The following is a 15,733-nucleotide window of genomic DNA, read 5'->3' on the forward strand; positions in this document are numbered from 1 at the left end:
GGTGTTACCACTTGGCTAGCTTTGAGGGGAGTGCTCTCTCCGGATGTGACAACACGTTGACCCGGAAAAGGAGCTGGCCGGGACAGTGGGGCCTCAGCGGCGGGTATGGAAGAATCCGGCTACAGGGTAAGTACTCTGACCCCCACTCCCTGGCTTGCGACTATACGAAACACCCCCGTCTGGCAATGTGCTTCTCTCTCGTGCCGTGTGGGGACTCTGATGACTAGGGACAGCTTCGACAAACACAGTCCCGCTATAAACGAACGAGCCGTCACCCTCCCCTCCACAGTCCGGAGGGAGACAACATCTCTTAGCCCCGCCCCTTTGGAATGCGCACTGACGCCAACGCTGGGCGGGTCTCCGGGTTTGGCCACGCCTCCCACGCCGCCCACTGCGTCCCTGGCCCCGCCTTCTCTGCATTAGTTCCTCCCCCGAGCCGTTCCTATTGGTTCCCACTGGCCTGGCGTTACTGGGTCCCTCCCGCAGGTGGTGTTTGAGAAGGGAGGTGTGTACCTACACACCAGCGCCAAGAGACACCAGGACCCGGGTTCCCTCATCGCGGGCGTCATCCGTGTCGTGGAGAAGGTGGGCTCGAAGGGATCTGGGCTGGGCGGGCCCCAGACGGGATGGAAGTCAGCCTGGAGAGATCTTCGGAAGAGTGGGGTGGGAACTAGAATGAGGTTTGGTTGTGGACAGCGGAAACTTTGGAGTGGGAGACCCCCTAATTCCCCTCACTTCCCTCAGGACAATGACGTCCTCCTGCACTGGGCTCCGGTGGATGAGGCTGGAGATTCCACGCAGATCCTCTTCTCCAAGAAGGTGGGCTTCCAGCTTTCCCCTTCTACTTACCTTTCTGGCTCTAATGGTGGAAGGCATTCAGTGAGACATTCCATTCCAGACATAGCTGTGGGGCACAGCAGTGTGGCTGGAAACTGGGTCCTTTTTGCCCGTTTCCTCTTCTGTGGAAAAGCAGAGGGAGATTCCCCTCCTTCTGTATTCCTTGAGGGAGTCCTGGCGGGATGGAAGGGGCAACTCTGCTTCAACTCCAGTTGCTTGTAGTGTGGCATTTTCCTGGTGCAGTATGCCATCAATTTCAGAGGCCAGGCCCACCTGAGGCTCTCATCACTTGCTCCATCTGCCACAATCCTTCTTTTCTTCCCTCCTTCATGGGCTGTCCCTAGCACTAACTCAGCTCTCAACACAGCTCTCATCTGCAGATTTCCTAGAGTCTGCCCAGCAGTCCCTTCAACCTAGTATTAGTTCCCATACTGCTACTACGGAAATATAGTAAGTGCACTATGGCTCAATGTATTTGCAAGATTGTTCAGCCTCCTTTTTTTTTTTTTTTTTTTTTTGGCCAGTCCTGGGCCTTGGACTCAGGGTCTGAGCACTGTCCCTGGCTTCTTTTTGCTCAAGGCTAGCACTCTGCCACTTGAGCCACAGCACCACTTCTGGCCGTTTTCTGTATATGCGGTGCTGGGGAATTGAACCCAGGGCTTCATGTATAGGAGCAAGCACTCTTGCCACTAGTCAGCCGCCTTTAGTTGGGATTTTGAACTTGGGGCATCCTCCTTGTGCCTCCCTAACCATCTTTTATGGTATTTTCAAGATTTCTGTTGTATAGCATGTGTTTCTACTTTGTTTCTTTTTAAAGTTGAATAGTATTCTGCTTTCACTTTTTTTGGGCCAAAATTAGGGGCTTGAACTCAGGGCCTTGTGCTCTCCCTTAGCTGGTGTTCAATCACTTGAGCTACACCTTTACTTCTGGCTTTTCAATGGTTAATTGGAGTCTCTCAGACTATCCTGCTAGGGGCTGGCTTCAGACTGCAATGCTCAGATCTCAGCCTCTTGAGTAGCTAGGATCACAGCATGAACCACCATCACCCAGCTACCTTTAATATTTTCATCTTTTTTATTTTCTTCTGAGCCTAAGACTCAAACTTAGTTTTTGATGCTTTTTCTCACTGGGTATCATTCTATCACCTGAACCACACACACCTCTAACCCCTTTCGCATTTAAAGGATGTGCCATGTTGACAGTTTTCACTTATTCGTTTGGTGGGTGCTTGGGTTTCTTATGCCTTTTACCTGTTAGCAGAATTCTGCTGCTGGTGCTCATTTGCCTGTGGCTTTGTGTTTTTCTCTCTCCTCCCCAAGCTGAGGCCCTGTCCCTGGACTCTGCATGTAGTTAGGCCAGCACTCTACTCCTGCCTTCTAGCCTGACCTTGAGGCTCTGATCTGGAACCTGAGTCCACAGCCTCTCTTTCTGTCTTCTTCCCCCAAGGATTCTAGTGGGGCTGAGTCTGGTACCTCTGAGGAGGAACCAACCTTTGACCCAGGCTATGAACCTGATTGGGCCGTCATCAGCACCGTGAGGCCACAGCCCCACCATTCAGAGCCCAAGAGAGGTATGCTGATCAATCCTCACTGCCACCACCTGGGCAATGGGACATATCCTGCCCTCAGTACTCATGGTTCCAATGTGGGCTCTCTGCCCAAAGTAAAGATGGCTACCTGGGCTTTCCTAGTCTAGGAGAGTGAAGTGAATTGACACGGGCACCTTCATAGTTCCCAACCCCAAAGGTTGCCAGGCTGGTGAGGGCAAGCAGATGCAGCTAGCCAGAGGGTAGTTCACACAAGGGTGTACCCAGTTATCCTCTTCATTAGAGGAGAGGTGAGGCTATTTGGGGAGAGGCAATTTCAGAGCTTGGCTCTGAGAGACATTGGGAAGTTTTCTCTCCTATTTCAAAGAGATGCTCTGTCAGGCCAGAAACAAAAGGGGAATATTTGGGGAATATTTGGAATATATTGGGCTCCTCTATTGTGGCTCAGTTGTGGGGTGAGGAGTAGGTTAGACAGGCAGGGGCCCACAGACTTGAGTGGGCTGAATTGCCAGACTGAGGGATATGGTCTTTGGACTGAAGGTTGTGGGGAACCTAGGAAGGTTCTGGAGCAGGCACATGCTGACCAGGCTTCCTGCCCATTTTACTCCCAGAAAATGTGAGGGAGGCCAGAATTCCCCGAGGCCAAGGTTCAGGAGATGGCGGGTCTGACGGACATGGCCTTGCTCTGCCCCCCGGCCTCTTTTGCTGTGTACCCAGCAGAGTGCTGTCTCTCCCCCGCCCCCCCCCCCCACCTTTCTCCAGGTACAGAGCCCAGCTCTCCCCGGGGCCCCTGGGCCTTCTCAGTGAGTCTGGGGGAGCTTAAGTCCATCCGCCGCTCCAAGCCAGGCCTCAGCTGGGCCTATCTGGTCCTGGTGACCCAGGCCGGAGGCTCCCTGCCTGCTCTACACTTCCACCGTGGGGGCACCCGCGCCCTGCTCCGTGTCCTCAGCCGCTACCTGCTGTTGGCCAGGTGAGCCACTTGAGGGCCAGACTCTCTGTCCCTCCAAAGCTGCAGCCCCTACCCTCAGGGCTGTGTGGTAAAACACCATAGTTCAGATTGACTTCAAGGAAGACAAAGGAATTGACTCATGTCACTGAGAAGTATTCATTTCAGGCAGGACCAAGAGTTGCCCTTTCTCTCTGAGTTCCAGAGGCCCTGAGTTAGCAATCTCAGTGGATAGAAAACATCTCTTTTGCCCCTGTGCAACAAAATCCCCTGCCTCTTATTGGCTCCTCCCTGAATCAGTTATCCTGGCCAGGGAAATGGAAGGCCCCATTGGATAGCCCTGGATCATGCGGGACCCACTGAGTTCCTGCTCTGATCCCTCTCCCTGCAATGCAATGACATACATGAGATGAGGCATCCTCAAGGGTAGCTAGGACACTGGAACAAGTGCAGGTATGGACAGCCAGGGACACTGGGCTTTCCACCGTGTCACCTGTGCCTCCTTCCCACCTCCCAGCTCCCCGCAGGACTCCCGCCTCTACCTTGTCTTCCCCCATGACTCCTCCGCCCTCTCCAACTCCTTCCACCACCTGCAGCTCTTCGACCAGGACAGTTCAAATGTGGTGTCTGTGAGTGTCCTTGCCACTGCGCCTGGCAGGGTGCGGGCGGGGCGAGGCCTGCACGGGAGCAGTGACAACTTTCCTCCTTATCTCCAGCGCTTCCTGCAGGACCCATACTCTACCACCTTCAGCAGCTTCTCCCGGGTGACCAACTTCTTCCGGGGAGCCCTCCAGCCACACCCGGAGGGGGCCTCCTCTCCTGACCTCCCTCTGCCTCCTGATGATGAGGCCGAGCCTGGGTTCGAGGTCATCTCCTGCGTAAGTATCGGCAGGAACCTTCCTGGCATTCAGGCTGTCAGGTGACTTCCTTCCTCTGGGCCTCAGTTTCCTCCTGGGGAGTAACTTGCTAGCAAGCCTGCGGGTGAGCCGGGCACAGAGGAGTCCTGGGGCTTCCTTCCCTGCCTTGAGACTTTGTTCGGATGAGGGTTCAGTGCTACCTGGATGGGGACGGGGTGGGGACTCAGCTATCTTGGGCTCTGCAGGTGGAGCTGGGGCCCCGACCCACTGTGGAGCGGGCTCCTCCCGTCACAGAGGAGGAGTGGGCCCGCCACATGAGCCCCGACGGCCGCCTGCAGCAGGTGCCTGAGTTGAAGAACCGGATCTTCTCTGGGGTGAGCATGGGGAGATGGGGAGATAGGCCTGGGCTGGTGGGAGGCTAGGAAGAGGTCCCCCTAAACTCTCCCACTTCACCCCCAGGGACTGAGCCCCAGCCTGCGGCGAGAGGCCTGGAAGTTCCTCTTGGGCTACTTCAGCTGGGAGGACTCAGCTGAGGAACACAAGGCCCACGTGCGCAAGAAAACGTGAGTGGGAAAGCAACCACATGCCTTCATGTCCCATCAGGCTCGGCCTTGAGCTGAGGGGACACCATGAGAAGCGAATAGGCCAGGTGTCAAGCTTGCCACACGCTTGCTAGGCACAGTGGTGAACCAGCCAGACCCCTCCCACCTCTTTCTCCATGCTGTTTTCATCCCTGTGCCATATACTGCTTTAGTAGTCACAGCTTTGCAGTGTGTTTGGTGTCCCCTGTAGGGCCCTTCTCACCTCATTCCTTGTGTGTGTCATATACTGGCTGTGTCCAGCCCTTTGCTGGGCCCTGTGGGTACAGCCATGCCCTACTCTTACTGTAGAGGTGCCAGCCTCCCCCAAGCTCCCCAAGGGTGTTCCTTGAGGTGGGCTACCAGAAGAGGGAGGGGTGGTGGCAAGTGTGCCGGGACCTTAGTTGGCAGCGGAGGGCTGGGGGAAGGGGCCTGGGGTGGGGTGGGGTTCCACAGTCTGTCATCTCCCACCCACCCCTCAGGGATGAGTACTTCCGAATGAAGTTACAGTGGAAGTCAGTGAGCCCCGAACAGGAGCGGAGAAACTCACTCTTGCACGGCTACCGCAGCCTTATCGGTGGGTCCCACATGGGGGAGGGAGAGGTGGGTCCTGTCCAGTGGGGAGGGCAAGGGAAGAGGGGCTCATCTGGGAGGGAGAGGGACATGGCATTGACGGCAATGTTGGCACATGGGCCAGGGACAGGACATGGGAGGGGGCTAGGGGTCGTGTCAGCTCCCACCTGCAGATCCTGATTTTGCCTATCTGGGTCTTGGTCTCCCCATATGAAGTCAGCTACGGATAGCTGGGGGTTCTGAGTGGGGGGGGGGGTGGACAAGCACCCACGGGAAGGATGGGCGGCCAGCAAGGATGAGTCAGCTCACCTGTCTTGTGTTTGCTTCTGTACCGGGCCCCTGCAGAGAGAGACGTGAGCCGCACGGACAGGACCAACAAATTCTATGAGGGCCCCGAGAACCCAGGGCTTGGCCTGCTCAATGACATCCTCCTCACCTACTGCATGTACCACTTCGACCTCGGTGAGGCACCCGCATGGTGGGGGCAAAGCCCCTGGGACAGTGAGGGCCCAGGCTGTCCCCTGACCATTTGTTCTGCCAGGTTATGTCCAGGGCATGAGTGACCTCCTATCCCCCATCCTCTACGTCCTTCAGAACGAGGTGGATGCCTTCTGGTGTTTCTGTGGCTTCATGGAGCTTGTGGTAAGGCTCAGGGAGGGGCTGGGTGGCAAGCCCTGTAGGGTCAGGGCTCCCAGAGGAGGATAATGACTCATACCTATAATTCTAACTTCTCAGGAGCCTGGGATTGGAGGATCTAGGTTTGAGGTCAACCTGGGAAAAAAAGTTCTTAAGACTCCCTTCCTAGCCTATATTTGGGCATAGAGGTGTGCACCAATTCATCCCAGCTAGTCCAGGAAGTATAAGTCCACATCTGCCCAGTTATAAACACTGAGACCCTACTGCAAAATAGCAAAATCAAAAAGAGCCAGATGTCAGTGTTCACACCTGTAATCTTAGTTGTGCAGGAGGCTGAGATCTCTAAAGATTGTAGTTCAAAGCCTGCCTTGACAGAAAACAAAAACAAAAAAACAGCTTCTAGACCTCCACACCGTCCCCTGCTTCCCCCACAGCAGGGGAACTTTGAGGAGAGCCAGGAGACCATGAAGCGGCAGCTCAGTCACCTTCTGCTGCTCCTGAGGGTACTGGACCAGCCACTTTGCGACTTCCTCGGTATGTCTCTAGGGTGGCAGATGGGTGGGCATGGGACCACATGACCTGGCCAGAACTTCTCTTTCAGAGGACAGGGGAGTCTGGAACACTTGGACTTGATCAAAACAAGAGAAACATCCCATATAACCCAGAACCTAAGGCTTATGGGTAGGAGTAGCCTGGCACTGCGAGCAGAGCCTCAAGCAGAGATTATGTTCCCCTGGCATACCTGGCACCCAGCGTGCCAGCCCACACTCACCTACATCCTGAGTTGTACCAACTGTGACCTAGGCTGTGCTGGTACTTTTCAGAAATAAGGTCCCCCCACGTGGAGGTGTCCTGCTTTTCTCACTCAGCTCTGGCTCACCTGGGCCAGCTCTGAAGCTGCTTCTCAGGCTCCACAATCTGGCCAGAAAATTCCTTCCTCATCTCTTGCTTGTGAAAAGTGCTAGAAACCCCGATAACAAAACTAAGGAAAACTTGTGTATGGACATTTCCTCAAGGATGCTTCAGGACCCCTGTGGGGGAGAGGTGTATTCCTCCATTTACTAACCAGCAAAGACACAGTGTTGAGCTGGGTGCTGGGCTGGCTCACACCTGTAATCCTAGCTCCTCGGCAGGCTGAAGTCTGAGGGTCTTGGGATCCTCCTGAGACCTGAGTGAATGTGACAAGCAGGGTGGGAAAGGTCTGGTGTGTGACCATACTTGTTACCTGCCCTGGGGAGGCTGGGACAGCCTGGGTCACTTCTCAGTGGCTGGACCTGCTGACCTGGAATGGGGGCAGGGGTGGAAATCGCTGCCACTCCCTGTCTCATGTGGCCTAGAAAATCTCTGTTCTCTGCAGACTCCCAGGATTCTGGCTCTCTCTGCTTCTGCTTCCGTTGGCTGCTCATCTGGTTCAAGAGAGAGTTCCCTTTTCCTGACATCCTGCGGCTATGGGAGGTGGGTGAGCTTGCATCGAAGGGCTGGAGGAAGAAGGGGAGGAGCTGGGGGGGGGGAGAGGCAGACCTAAGAGGGACCCCAGACAGAAGCTCCTTCTGCTCCACCCCCACCTCAGGTGCTGTGGACAGGACTTCCTGGTCCCAATCTGCACCTGCTGGTGGCTTGTGCCATCCTGGACATGGAAAGGGACACTCTCATGCTGTCTGGTTTTGGCTCAAATGAGATCCTTAAGGTGAGGGGGTCCCCCAGCCTCCTGTGGGGCAGCCAGTGTGGGGGTAAAGTAGGGGAAGCGGGACTGGGGGGTGAGCAGGGTACCTGTGGGGACATTGGGGGAGGGCAGGGTACCTGTGGGGTTGGCAGTAGGGGCAGCGGCAGGGCTGACCACCCCCTCCTGCAGCACATCAACGAGCTAACCATGAAGCTGAGCGTGGAGGACGTGCTGACTCGGGCCGAGGCCCTGTACCGGCAGCTCACTGCCTGCCCAGTGAGTCCCACTGCGCCCCTCCCCTCCCTTCCCCTCCTCACCTCTCCTCTTCCCCAAAGCCTCTGACTTCTCTCCCCCCCCCCCGCCCCCCTCAGGAGCTGCCCCACAATGTGCAGGAGGTCCTGGGTCTCGTGCCACCCTCGGAGCCCCACAGCCCTTCGCCCCCGGCCTCCCCGCTGCCTCTATCGCCTGGGCGGGTCCCGCAAGGCCCGCCGGCTCCCTCCGAGGCTGCCCCGCAGCCCGACAGCAGCCTGGAGATCCTGCCCGAGGAGGAGGACAGCGCTGATGCCTAGAGGGCTGGGCCGCTCGGGCCTGGGCCCCGCCCCCGCGGGACCTGTGAGGGCGGCGGCTCCTGATTGGCTGCTCTCAGTAAACTGGCACTTTTGCCGCCCGTTGGCCTAGTGTTGGAGAGGGAAAGGAAGTGTGCGTGGACTCCCACCTGAGGGGGACCGGGACTGTGGAGCCAGGTGTGACCACGTGCCCCGAGTATGGCCAATGAAGCACGAGAGGAGGGCCCTGTGACGTGGTGGGGCGTGGCTCCCGGAGGTGTGAAGACCTGTGTTGGGGGGGGCCCTGTTGCCTCTTGGTGATTGCTTCGGGGGTGCCGGACAGTGGCATGAGGGCCCTGTTGAGTCTCACAACCACCACTGGAGCCTGGCCTCCCAGCTGCTGCTTATGTGAAAAAATAAACTTGTGTTTAACCCGCTTGCACTCAGGCCTGCTGTGTCCATTAGTGTTTTACTGAGGCAGGGTCCCCCATGCCAGCTTCCTCGGGTCAGGGCCTTCGGAACTGTGCTGAGTGACCGCAGTGTCATTCCACCCCCCTCCTGGGAAGGGCTGCAGGGTGGACACAGCTGTTGGAAGTGGGGGGCAAACTGAGCCAGGGAGGGATGGACCATGAGGCTTTTAGAGAAAATACTTCATTGTAGGCGCTTCCTGTGGGTGGTGCGGGGGAGGGACAGGAAGCGCGGGGGGGCAGGACGGATGTCAGGATGGGCATCGTCTTCCTTAGATCCTCTGCATGAGGAGTGGCCGGCTTCCGGGTTCGAGGGCTCCATGTGGTCTCCACTCCCGGGGAACTCCCCCAGGTCGCCCATTTCCTGTAAGTGCTCGAGTCCGTGGCTCTCCTGGTTGACGTCTGAGTGTCCAGGTACGTTGCCCTCCCGGTTGGGCTCCGGGTGCCCAGACTCAAGCCCCTCCTTCGTGGCCACCGTGTGCCCAAACAACTCATGCCCCTCCTTCGTGGCCACCGTGTGCCCAAACCACTCCCGGCTGTTGATCTTCATGGCGGCGCGCAGCGCCGACTTGACGGATGTCTCTACCCAGCCGTGTGGGTAGGTCGTGTGCTCACCAGCGAAGTAGACGCGGCCATAGGGCACGGCCCAGTCGTAGAGCGGCCCGTTTGTGTCCGTCGGCCAGAGCAAAGGCGGCTGCATCACGAAGCCGCCCTGGCTGTGCGGGTCCTCACCCCAGCGTTTGACGACGCCGGTGCCGTCCCAGAGCCGGTACACCACGGGCCCGTGCAGCGCCGCCACGTCCTTGAGCACCAAGTGCAGCGTCTCGCTCAGGCCCAGGCCCGCGAACGGCGCGGCGGCGTCCGACCACGTGTACGAGGCCAGCAGCAGCGCGCCCTCCCCCGGCGGCGGGTAGAATATCAGGCGGGACGCGCGGTCCGTGTTCGAGTGGCCGCCTTCGATGTGCTCGCTGTGCCAGAAGGGCCGGCGGAAGCTCAGGAACACCTTGGTGGCCGGCACGTAGTGCAGCGCGCGCAGCGCCTCCTGTCGCTTGCGGGACAGCGGCGGCGAGAAGGAGATGCGCTGCAGCGCCGGCCCGGTCGTCGTCAGCAGCACCACGTCGGAGGTCAGCTCCTTCAGGCTCCGCGACTGGCGCGAAGTCGCGATGTGCACGCGCACTTCGTGCGACCCCTGAGACACTGCCATGACGGGCGCGTTCAGCAGCACGGGCCCCGACAGCGAGCTCAGCAGGGCGCGCGGCAGCAGGTCCCAGCCGCCCACGATGCGGTTGTACCTGCGGGCCAGACCACGGCGTGACCTGGGCTCCGTCCCGCCCCGGGGCCCCGCCCACTCCGGTGGCTCATCCTATTGGGATCCGCCTGGTCCCGCTGGTCCCGCCCACCCCAGTTGCGGGTCTGGGACCCGCCTGAGCCTTGTCAGGCCCCTTACCGGAGCCGGTCGCTGAGGCAGCTGTGGGACCTCAAAGCCTCGGCGAAGCTGAGGTAGAAGAAGCCGTCCTTGGACATGACGTCTCCCAGAAGCTGCACGGCCGCCTGGCTCAGGTTGCCCTCCCCAAGCAGGTATTCCTGAGGGGTGGGCGTGGCCCTGGTCACTGGGGGTTCCCCGGCCAGCTCCGCCCTCTCTAGTGAAGGCCCCTCCCCGGCGGGTCATCACGGCTACGCACAACTCCAGGGGCGGTGAGGGGGGGGTGCGAGGAGGGGGGAGGCTGGGTTCCTCGTGTCTGTCTGGCCTTTCTCAGACAGCAAGGCTGAGGCCAGACTCACCAGGAGCGTGAGCCGTTCATACTTTTGCATCGTCTTTCTGCAGCCCAGAATCCTGAGATCTTTGACGGCCTGCAAAGGAACAGCAGATGGTGCTGGGCTGCCTCGAGGTGGGGGCAGGCTCTCCCGCCTGCTTCTGCTTGGCCAGCTATCTGCTACCCCTTTTCAAGGCCCGGGGCTTTTCCCATGCTGTGGCCTCTTCTTCAGCTCAGGTGTCACTCCTGGGTGTGATTCCCTCACACCCATCATCACAGCTGTGCCCAGCCTGCCCCATCTCCACAGCTCAGCCCTATTTCTGTGCTGCCCTTCCATCTCCATAGAGGCAGGGATGGCCTTTCCATCATGATAGGTCCTGGAGCCCATCATGGGCACAGCAGAGGCGGTGCCCCACACCCTCAGGGTATGACTTCTGGGGGCTCCAGCGGCCCTGCTCTCCCTCACACACAGCTCTCCCAGGCTCTCCAGCACCAAAAGCCACAGAGGTGTAGCTATCCCGCGTGCCTGCAGGCCCTGGGTCGCCCTTTCTCACAACAGCTTGGGTTCTACAAAACTATGTCAAGTGCTAAGCTGCCCCGTGGCTCTCCTGTTAGGGCTTTTCTTGGCACATGGGAATCTTCCTTCAACATTTGTCTCAAGGTTTGTCCCCTCCTCAGGGCTTCTCTGCCTCACTGGGTCTCTGCCCTCTCCTTTGTGCCAGAAGGATGTGTCCCTCACTCACCATGTAGTTCTGTTTCCCTGAGCTCCCAGATTTCAGTGTCAGGAGCAGAACCAACCTGGCCTGGTCACCCATCCTGGTCCCCAGAAAGAGTTGGACAAGTACAGGGTTCTCAGAGTTAGCTGTGGCCAGCTCTTCCTTGAAGCCACAAGGGAGGCCCTCTGGAAGTAGGGATGAGAGCTAGCTCCGCGAGGTCAAGCAGGAGCTCCTGGGTGGGGAAGGCACTCCAGGTGGGGACATGGCCAGAAGTGATGGGTGAGCTCAGTGAGTTTCAGAGAACTGATAGCTGGGTGCATCTGGACAACAAGGGAGACTTTCCTGAAGAAGCTGGAGGGGTAGAAGTGAGAGCATTCCAGGCTGGGACCTGAATCTTGAGGACTGGGGTTCAAAGGTAGCCTGGGCGTGAAAGTCCATGATATTCTTATCTCCAGTTTACCACCAGAAAGCCAAAAGTGGTGCTGTGGTTTAAGTGATAAAGTGCCAGCCTTGAGTGAAAAAGCTGAGGCAGTACCAAAAGTTTAAGGCCTAGTACAGGCGAGTGTGCACGCGTACGCACTCCCGCACACCCGCACACATATACAACAAAAAGGCAAGATGACCAGGGCAGTGTGAAGAAGGGAAAGAGACCCAAACCTGTAGAGCTTGGGCTTGAGGAGTGCCCCAGGGAAGCTAAAGCCAGATGCACAGCCAGCGGCATGCACACAGCAGCACCCACCCTGTTGAGAGCCATCTGGTAGATGTCCTCTGGCGAGTGGCCCTTCTCTGCCATGCTCAGGGCGTAGCCCAGCTTCTCGGGCATCTTCTCTACCACGTAGTTGCGCAGCTTTATGTCGTTCACTTCCGTCCATGTGTTCTCATCATACTGGGTAAACTTGGTCAGGTTGAGGCCCAGGCTCTTGCAGAGCTCATGGAGGATCCTAGGGGCGGGAGGGGGAGGGAGGGTAGGGGGAGGTCTGGAGCTGAGGCAGAAGAGGGTGGGCCCCATTCCTAGGGCTGCTTGGACATGGGCCACAGGGATGGGTCGGAGATTGAGGCTATGGGACAAGTTGGGGGACAGAAAGAGGAACTGGATTGGCTTCGCTGGAATGAGATGATTCAGGATGGTGGCTGGAGGTTAGGAAAGGGCAAGGCTTGGGGTTCTGAGGGCATTGGGGATGGAGTGGAGTTGGTTTGTGCTGGAGCAGGGCTGGTGCTAGGGAGACCAAGTTTGGGACCATGGTGAGGATAGAGGGGGGAGGTTTGCAGGTCAGGTGTTTGCACAGGGTTGGGAGAGCAGTTCTGTGGTGGAGCACTTGCCTAGCATGTGCAAGGTAGACTCAGGATTTCAGCGCAGTCTGAGTACTGAGGGGCATGGGAGTAGCAGTTCAGGCCTCACCTGTGGGAGCTGGGCATGCGCATGGCTCCCAGTTCCGCAATCCAGCCTGTCTTCCGGTCCCGGAAGGTGAAGATGCGGCCTCCAATCCTGTTATCTGCCTCCAGGATTGTGACCTGAGGATGGGGTGCAGGGCAAGCAGAGACCATCAGCTCTTCTCTGCGCCCCCATGCCTGCCCCCGCTTGCCTCCTTCTCCACAGCAGCACCAACCTGGGCTAAAGGACCCCTTTTATAAGGGTGGTGTAAAAATGGAAAGTGAGCCTTTTCAGACTTCAGCAAGAGGGCCACCAGCTAGACTGCAAAGGGACTTCCCAACTCACAGGAGTGGGGAGAGTTTCCCCAAGCTGGCCCATTGTCATTTTCAGATTGTAGTGAGGGAGACTTCAGGGTGCACTTCCCTTGGGTGGAATTTCTGTCCACCCCCACCCCCCCCCAAATCCCCATTCTCACTCCCAGCTGATACTCAGACTTTGAGTGAAATTTCCCTCCAAGATGGGTGGGGAGACAGAGGGAAAGGTTAGCTCCCTCTCTCCACCTCCCTCCAGCTCTGCTGTCCCCCTCTATCTAGCAGGAATAGGCAGCCCCTTCTCAGAACTCCCATCCTGCAGCAGGAAGGACTCAAGGCAGACCACAAGCAGTGCTTCTCACCTTGTGTCCAGCATCGCTGAGCACTTTGGCAGCCACCAGCCCGGCCACACCAGCACCAACCACAATCACCTTCTGGGGCTTCAAGGTCCGGTTGAGGCCTAAGGTCACCACCTTGAGCAGCAGATCGTAGTCAGGGTCATGCATACATCTCTCAAAGGGCTCCTGGCTGGAGGCCCCCTTCCAGTCCAGGGATGCTGCCAGGCTGAGGAGGATGGGGGTAAGGGTGAAGAGGTACAGGGCTGGGGAGAGGAAGACAGTGTCAGCACAGGCCCTGGACACAAGGAGACTCTGCCCCTCACCCCAGAGCTCCCAACCATCCATCTACTTACCCAGCTGGGCCATGCCTTTGGGGTGGGAGGTGGTGTCTGGGGTGGGGGAGAGGCAGGGGTCAGTCACTATGACCAGGGACTCCCAGTCTGTCTCCCCAGAGGCTGTCATAGGGCTCTTCCCGTGCCCCCCTACCTGGATGCTTCAGAGTCCCTCGGAGTGCTCCCCCACCCTGTCTGCCCTCCCCTTAGCGCCTTACTTCTGTCTCTGCCAATCTCAGGGCCTTTTTTCTTTCTCTGCTGCCCCATCTATTTCTCCCCCCCCCCCCTTCTCTGTCAGTCCTGGCCTCTGAGTTCTCATCTCTGTCCCCTGCCAGGGCCTCCCCAAGGCCCTACCTTGAGCCCTTCAGAGACGTGGGTGCCAGTGCCCTCTGCACACGGGGACCTGCCCTCCTTAAATTGGCCAGCCCCACCTCCTCCTCCCCTGGGAGCTGGGCTCAGGGGAAATGGGAAATGAAACTGCCTTGCTGGAGGCGGAGGCTGGGGGAGGGGGTGAATGGTCTGGGGAAAATGACAGTCTCTTTTCTTCCTCTTGCCCCATATAGTTTGGGGGCAGTTGGGAAGTCAGAAATAAATATTTTGGTAACTGATGAGGGAGGGGACTAGCCCTGTCCTTGGTCATGAGGTCTCTGGGCAGTCTCTGCTCCCCGAACTCCAGACCGCATGGGCCTGGACTGGGCCCATTTCTCCCGAGTCCCTCTGGCTCCACTCCTTCCCACATCACTGAGACTCATTCTCCACTTCTGTGAAATAGACACAGTGGTGGGGCAGCAGTGCTTGTGTCTGTTGTTTCTCAGGGGTCATTATAGCCAGGCAGCAGGGTCTGGAGCAGTGTCCGAGGCTGCAGGAGGCCTGGAGGAAGGGTCCGGAGCACCCCTGGCAGGCGGCCACTTGCCCTGCCTTCTGTCTCTGACTTGAGAACTTACTGTGGCACTCAAGGCAGGCTAGGCTGTGGGGTGACCCCTCAGAGAAACAGTCTGGGCCTGCAGGAGCCTGTGCCCCATGCCCCTGGCCACCCAGGGCAGCCCCCAGGGTGCAGCAGGGGGAGGGCTCCTTGGAGTCTGGAAGGAGGGAAGCAGAGGAAGGGAAGGGTGGGGTGCTGCTGGGAATGAGCTGGAAACCCCCATAGCATGCTGATGGTTGCAGATTGCTGGGAGGGGTGAGGCTGGGAGAGCCACAGCAGAAACAGAGCACAGCTGGTTCACATCTGCAAACGGCAGCCTGGCCCCTACCTGGAGGCCCAGCTTCAAGCTGGGACCCCCTCAACATGCAGGGGGACCTAGACCCATAAAGGAATAGGGTATCTAGGGCCTGGTGTGGGGGAGTGGCCTGGGCCTGCTGCTCACCGCTCTGCCCAGCCCAGCCTGGTAGGTTTTACAGAGCCATCATGGGGACACGGATGGTCAACACCCCTAGTCTCTGCCCACTTGTCACTATAGCACCCTCCTTACCCCATGGAGACACCCAAGTCATCTTCAGATACTACCAGATGTCCCCTGGTGAGTGATAAGGGGGGACAAAGTGGCCTTTCAGACACTGGGGGAAGGGGGCGCTGGCCCAACATTGGGAGTAATTGCAAAGAATTGCCCTTATGGCCTGACAGCTGGGAAAGCAGTAAGTCAAGCTGCTTAGCAACTCCCCTCCTCCCAAAGGGCATTGGTTTCCTCCCTACACCCATGTGCTTTGGTTTAGGGTAAGGCCATGGGTCATCTGGGAATTGCTTTTGTCTTATTGTTGGCTTCATTCAGCGCGAACAATTTGTGTGTGTGTCACATGTGCAATCACATATGATCCTGGGTCTTGAACTAAGACTTGGGAGCTATCCCTGAGCTTTTTCTGCTCAAAGCTGGCACTCTACCACTTGAGCCATAGCTCCACTTCTGGCTTTTTGGAGACACGTCTCATCTGGCTTTGAACTATAATCCTCAGGTCTCAGCCTCATAGGTAGCTAGGATAGGCATGAGCCACCGACACCAAGCTTAAGAACCACACCTTCCTAGTTATGTTGGAGACCATGCTGGGCTAGGTGAGGTGGGGCCAGGAAAGCCTGAGCCAAAGTGCCAGTCGTAGGACAAAGGTGGAGAAGGGCGGGGTGAGGAAGCCACACCAAATGCCTGTTTGCTTCAGTTTGTTTGGGGAAATTCTGCTTCTCTGGTAAGAGCTTCTAGGAAACAAGTGAAATCTTCCAGGGAGAAATGGTGGAAAGACCCTGCCAGGTTTGGTTAATTCAAGCCAGACCCATG

General features: G+C 57.8%; 2 protein-coding genes across 2 annotated transcripts; one reads left to right on the forward strand and one right to left on the reverse strand.

Annotated features, from left to right (window-relative positions):
• Positions 1–21: 21 nt before the first annotated feature.
• On the forward strand, positions 22–8,624 carry Tbc1d17 (TBC1 domain family member 17). Its single transcript, XM_048329486.1, has 17 exons — positions 22–126; positions 487–585; positions 745–819; positions 2,285–2,408; positions 3,147–3,354; positions 3,848–3,959; positions 4,047–4,208; positions 4,433–4,561; positions 4,647–4,750; positions 5,248–5,342; positions 5,684–5,800; positions 5,880–5,980; positions 6,409–6,508; positions 7,332–7,429; positions 7,545–7,661; positions 7,827–7,913; positions 8,009–8,624. Exons 1-17 carry the CDS (start codon positions 106–108, stop codon positions 8,204–8,206), a joined length of 1,947 nt encoding a protein of 648 aa, XP_048185443.1. The 5' UTR covers positions 22–105; the 3' UTR covers positions 8,207–8,624.
• Positions 8,625–8,833: 209 nt separating this feature from the next.
• Positions 8,834–13,832, reverse strand: Il4i1 (interleukin 4 induced 1). Its single transcript, XM_048368960.1, has 8 exons — positions 13,827–13,832; positions 13,494–13,508; positions 13,165–13,403; positions 12,519–12,631; positions 11,859–12,060; positions 10,432–10,500; positions 10,097–10,233; positions 8,834–9,941 (listed from the first exon to the last, which is right to left on the reverse strand). Exons 2-8 carry the CDS (start codon positions 13,504–13,506, stop codon positions 8,834–8,836), a joined length of 1,881 nt encoding a protein of 626 aa, XP_048224917.1. The 5' UTR covers positions 13,507–13,508; positions 13,827–13,832.
• Between the last annotated feature and the right edge of the window lie 1,901 nt (positions 13,833–15,733).

The sequence above is a fragment of the Perognathus longimembris genome, chromosome 20 (assembly GCF_023159225.1).
Source record: "Perognathus longimembris pacificus isolate PPM17 chromosome 20, ASM2315922v1, whole genome shotgun sequence".
In the NCBI taxonomy this organism is placed as follows: domain Eukaryota; kingdom Metazoa; phylum Chordata; class Mammalia; order Rodentia; family Heteromyidae; genus Perognathus; species Perognathus longimembris.

Coding starts and splice junctions, on each gene's coding strand:
- Tbc1d17 (XM_048329486.1), top strand. CDS start 106: ATGGAAGAATCCGGCTACAGG. Junction 4,209..4,432: donor GGTTCGAGGTCATCTCCTGC/GTAAGTATCGGC, acceptor TGGGCTCTGCAG/GTGGAGCTGGGGCCCCGACC. Junction 7,430..7,544: donor ACATCCTGCGGCTATGGGAG/GTGGGTGAGCTT, acceptor CCCCCACCTCAG/GTGCTGTGGACAGGACTTCC.
- Il4i1 (XM_048368960.1), bottom strand. Junction 12,061..12,518: donor CGCATGCCCAGCTCCCACAG/GTGAGGCCTGAA, acceptor TCCCGCCCCTAG/GATCCTCCATGAGCTCTGCA. Junction 10,501..11,858: donor ACCAGATGGCTCTCAACAGG/GTGGGTGCTGCT, acceptor GTTCCTTTGCAG/GCCGTCAAAGATCTCAGGAT.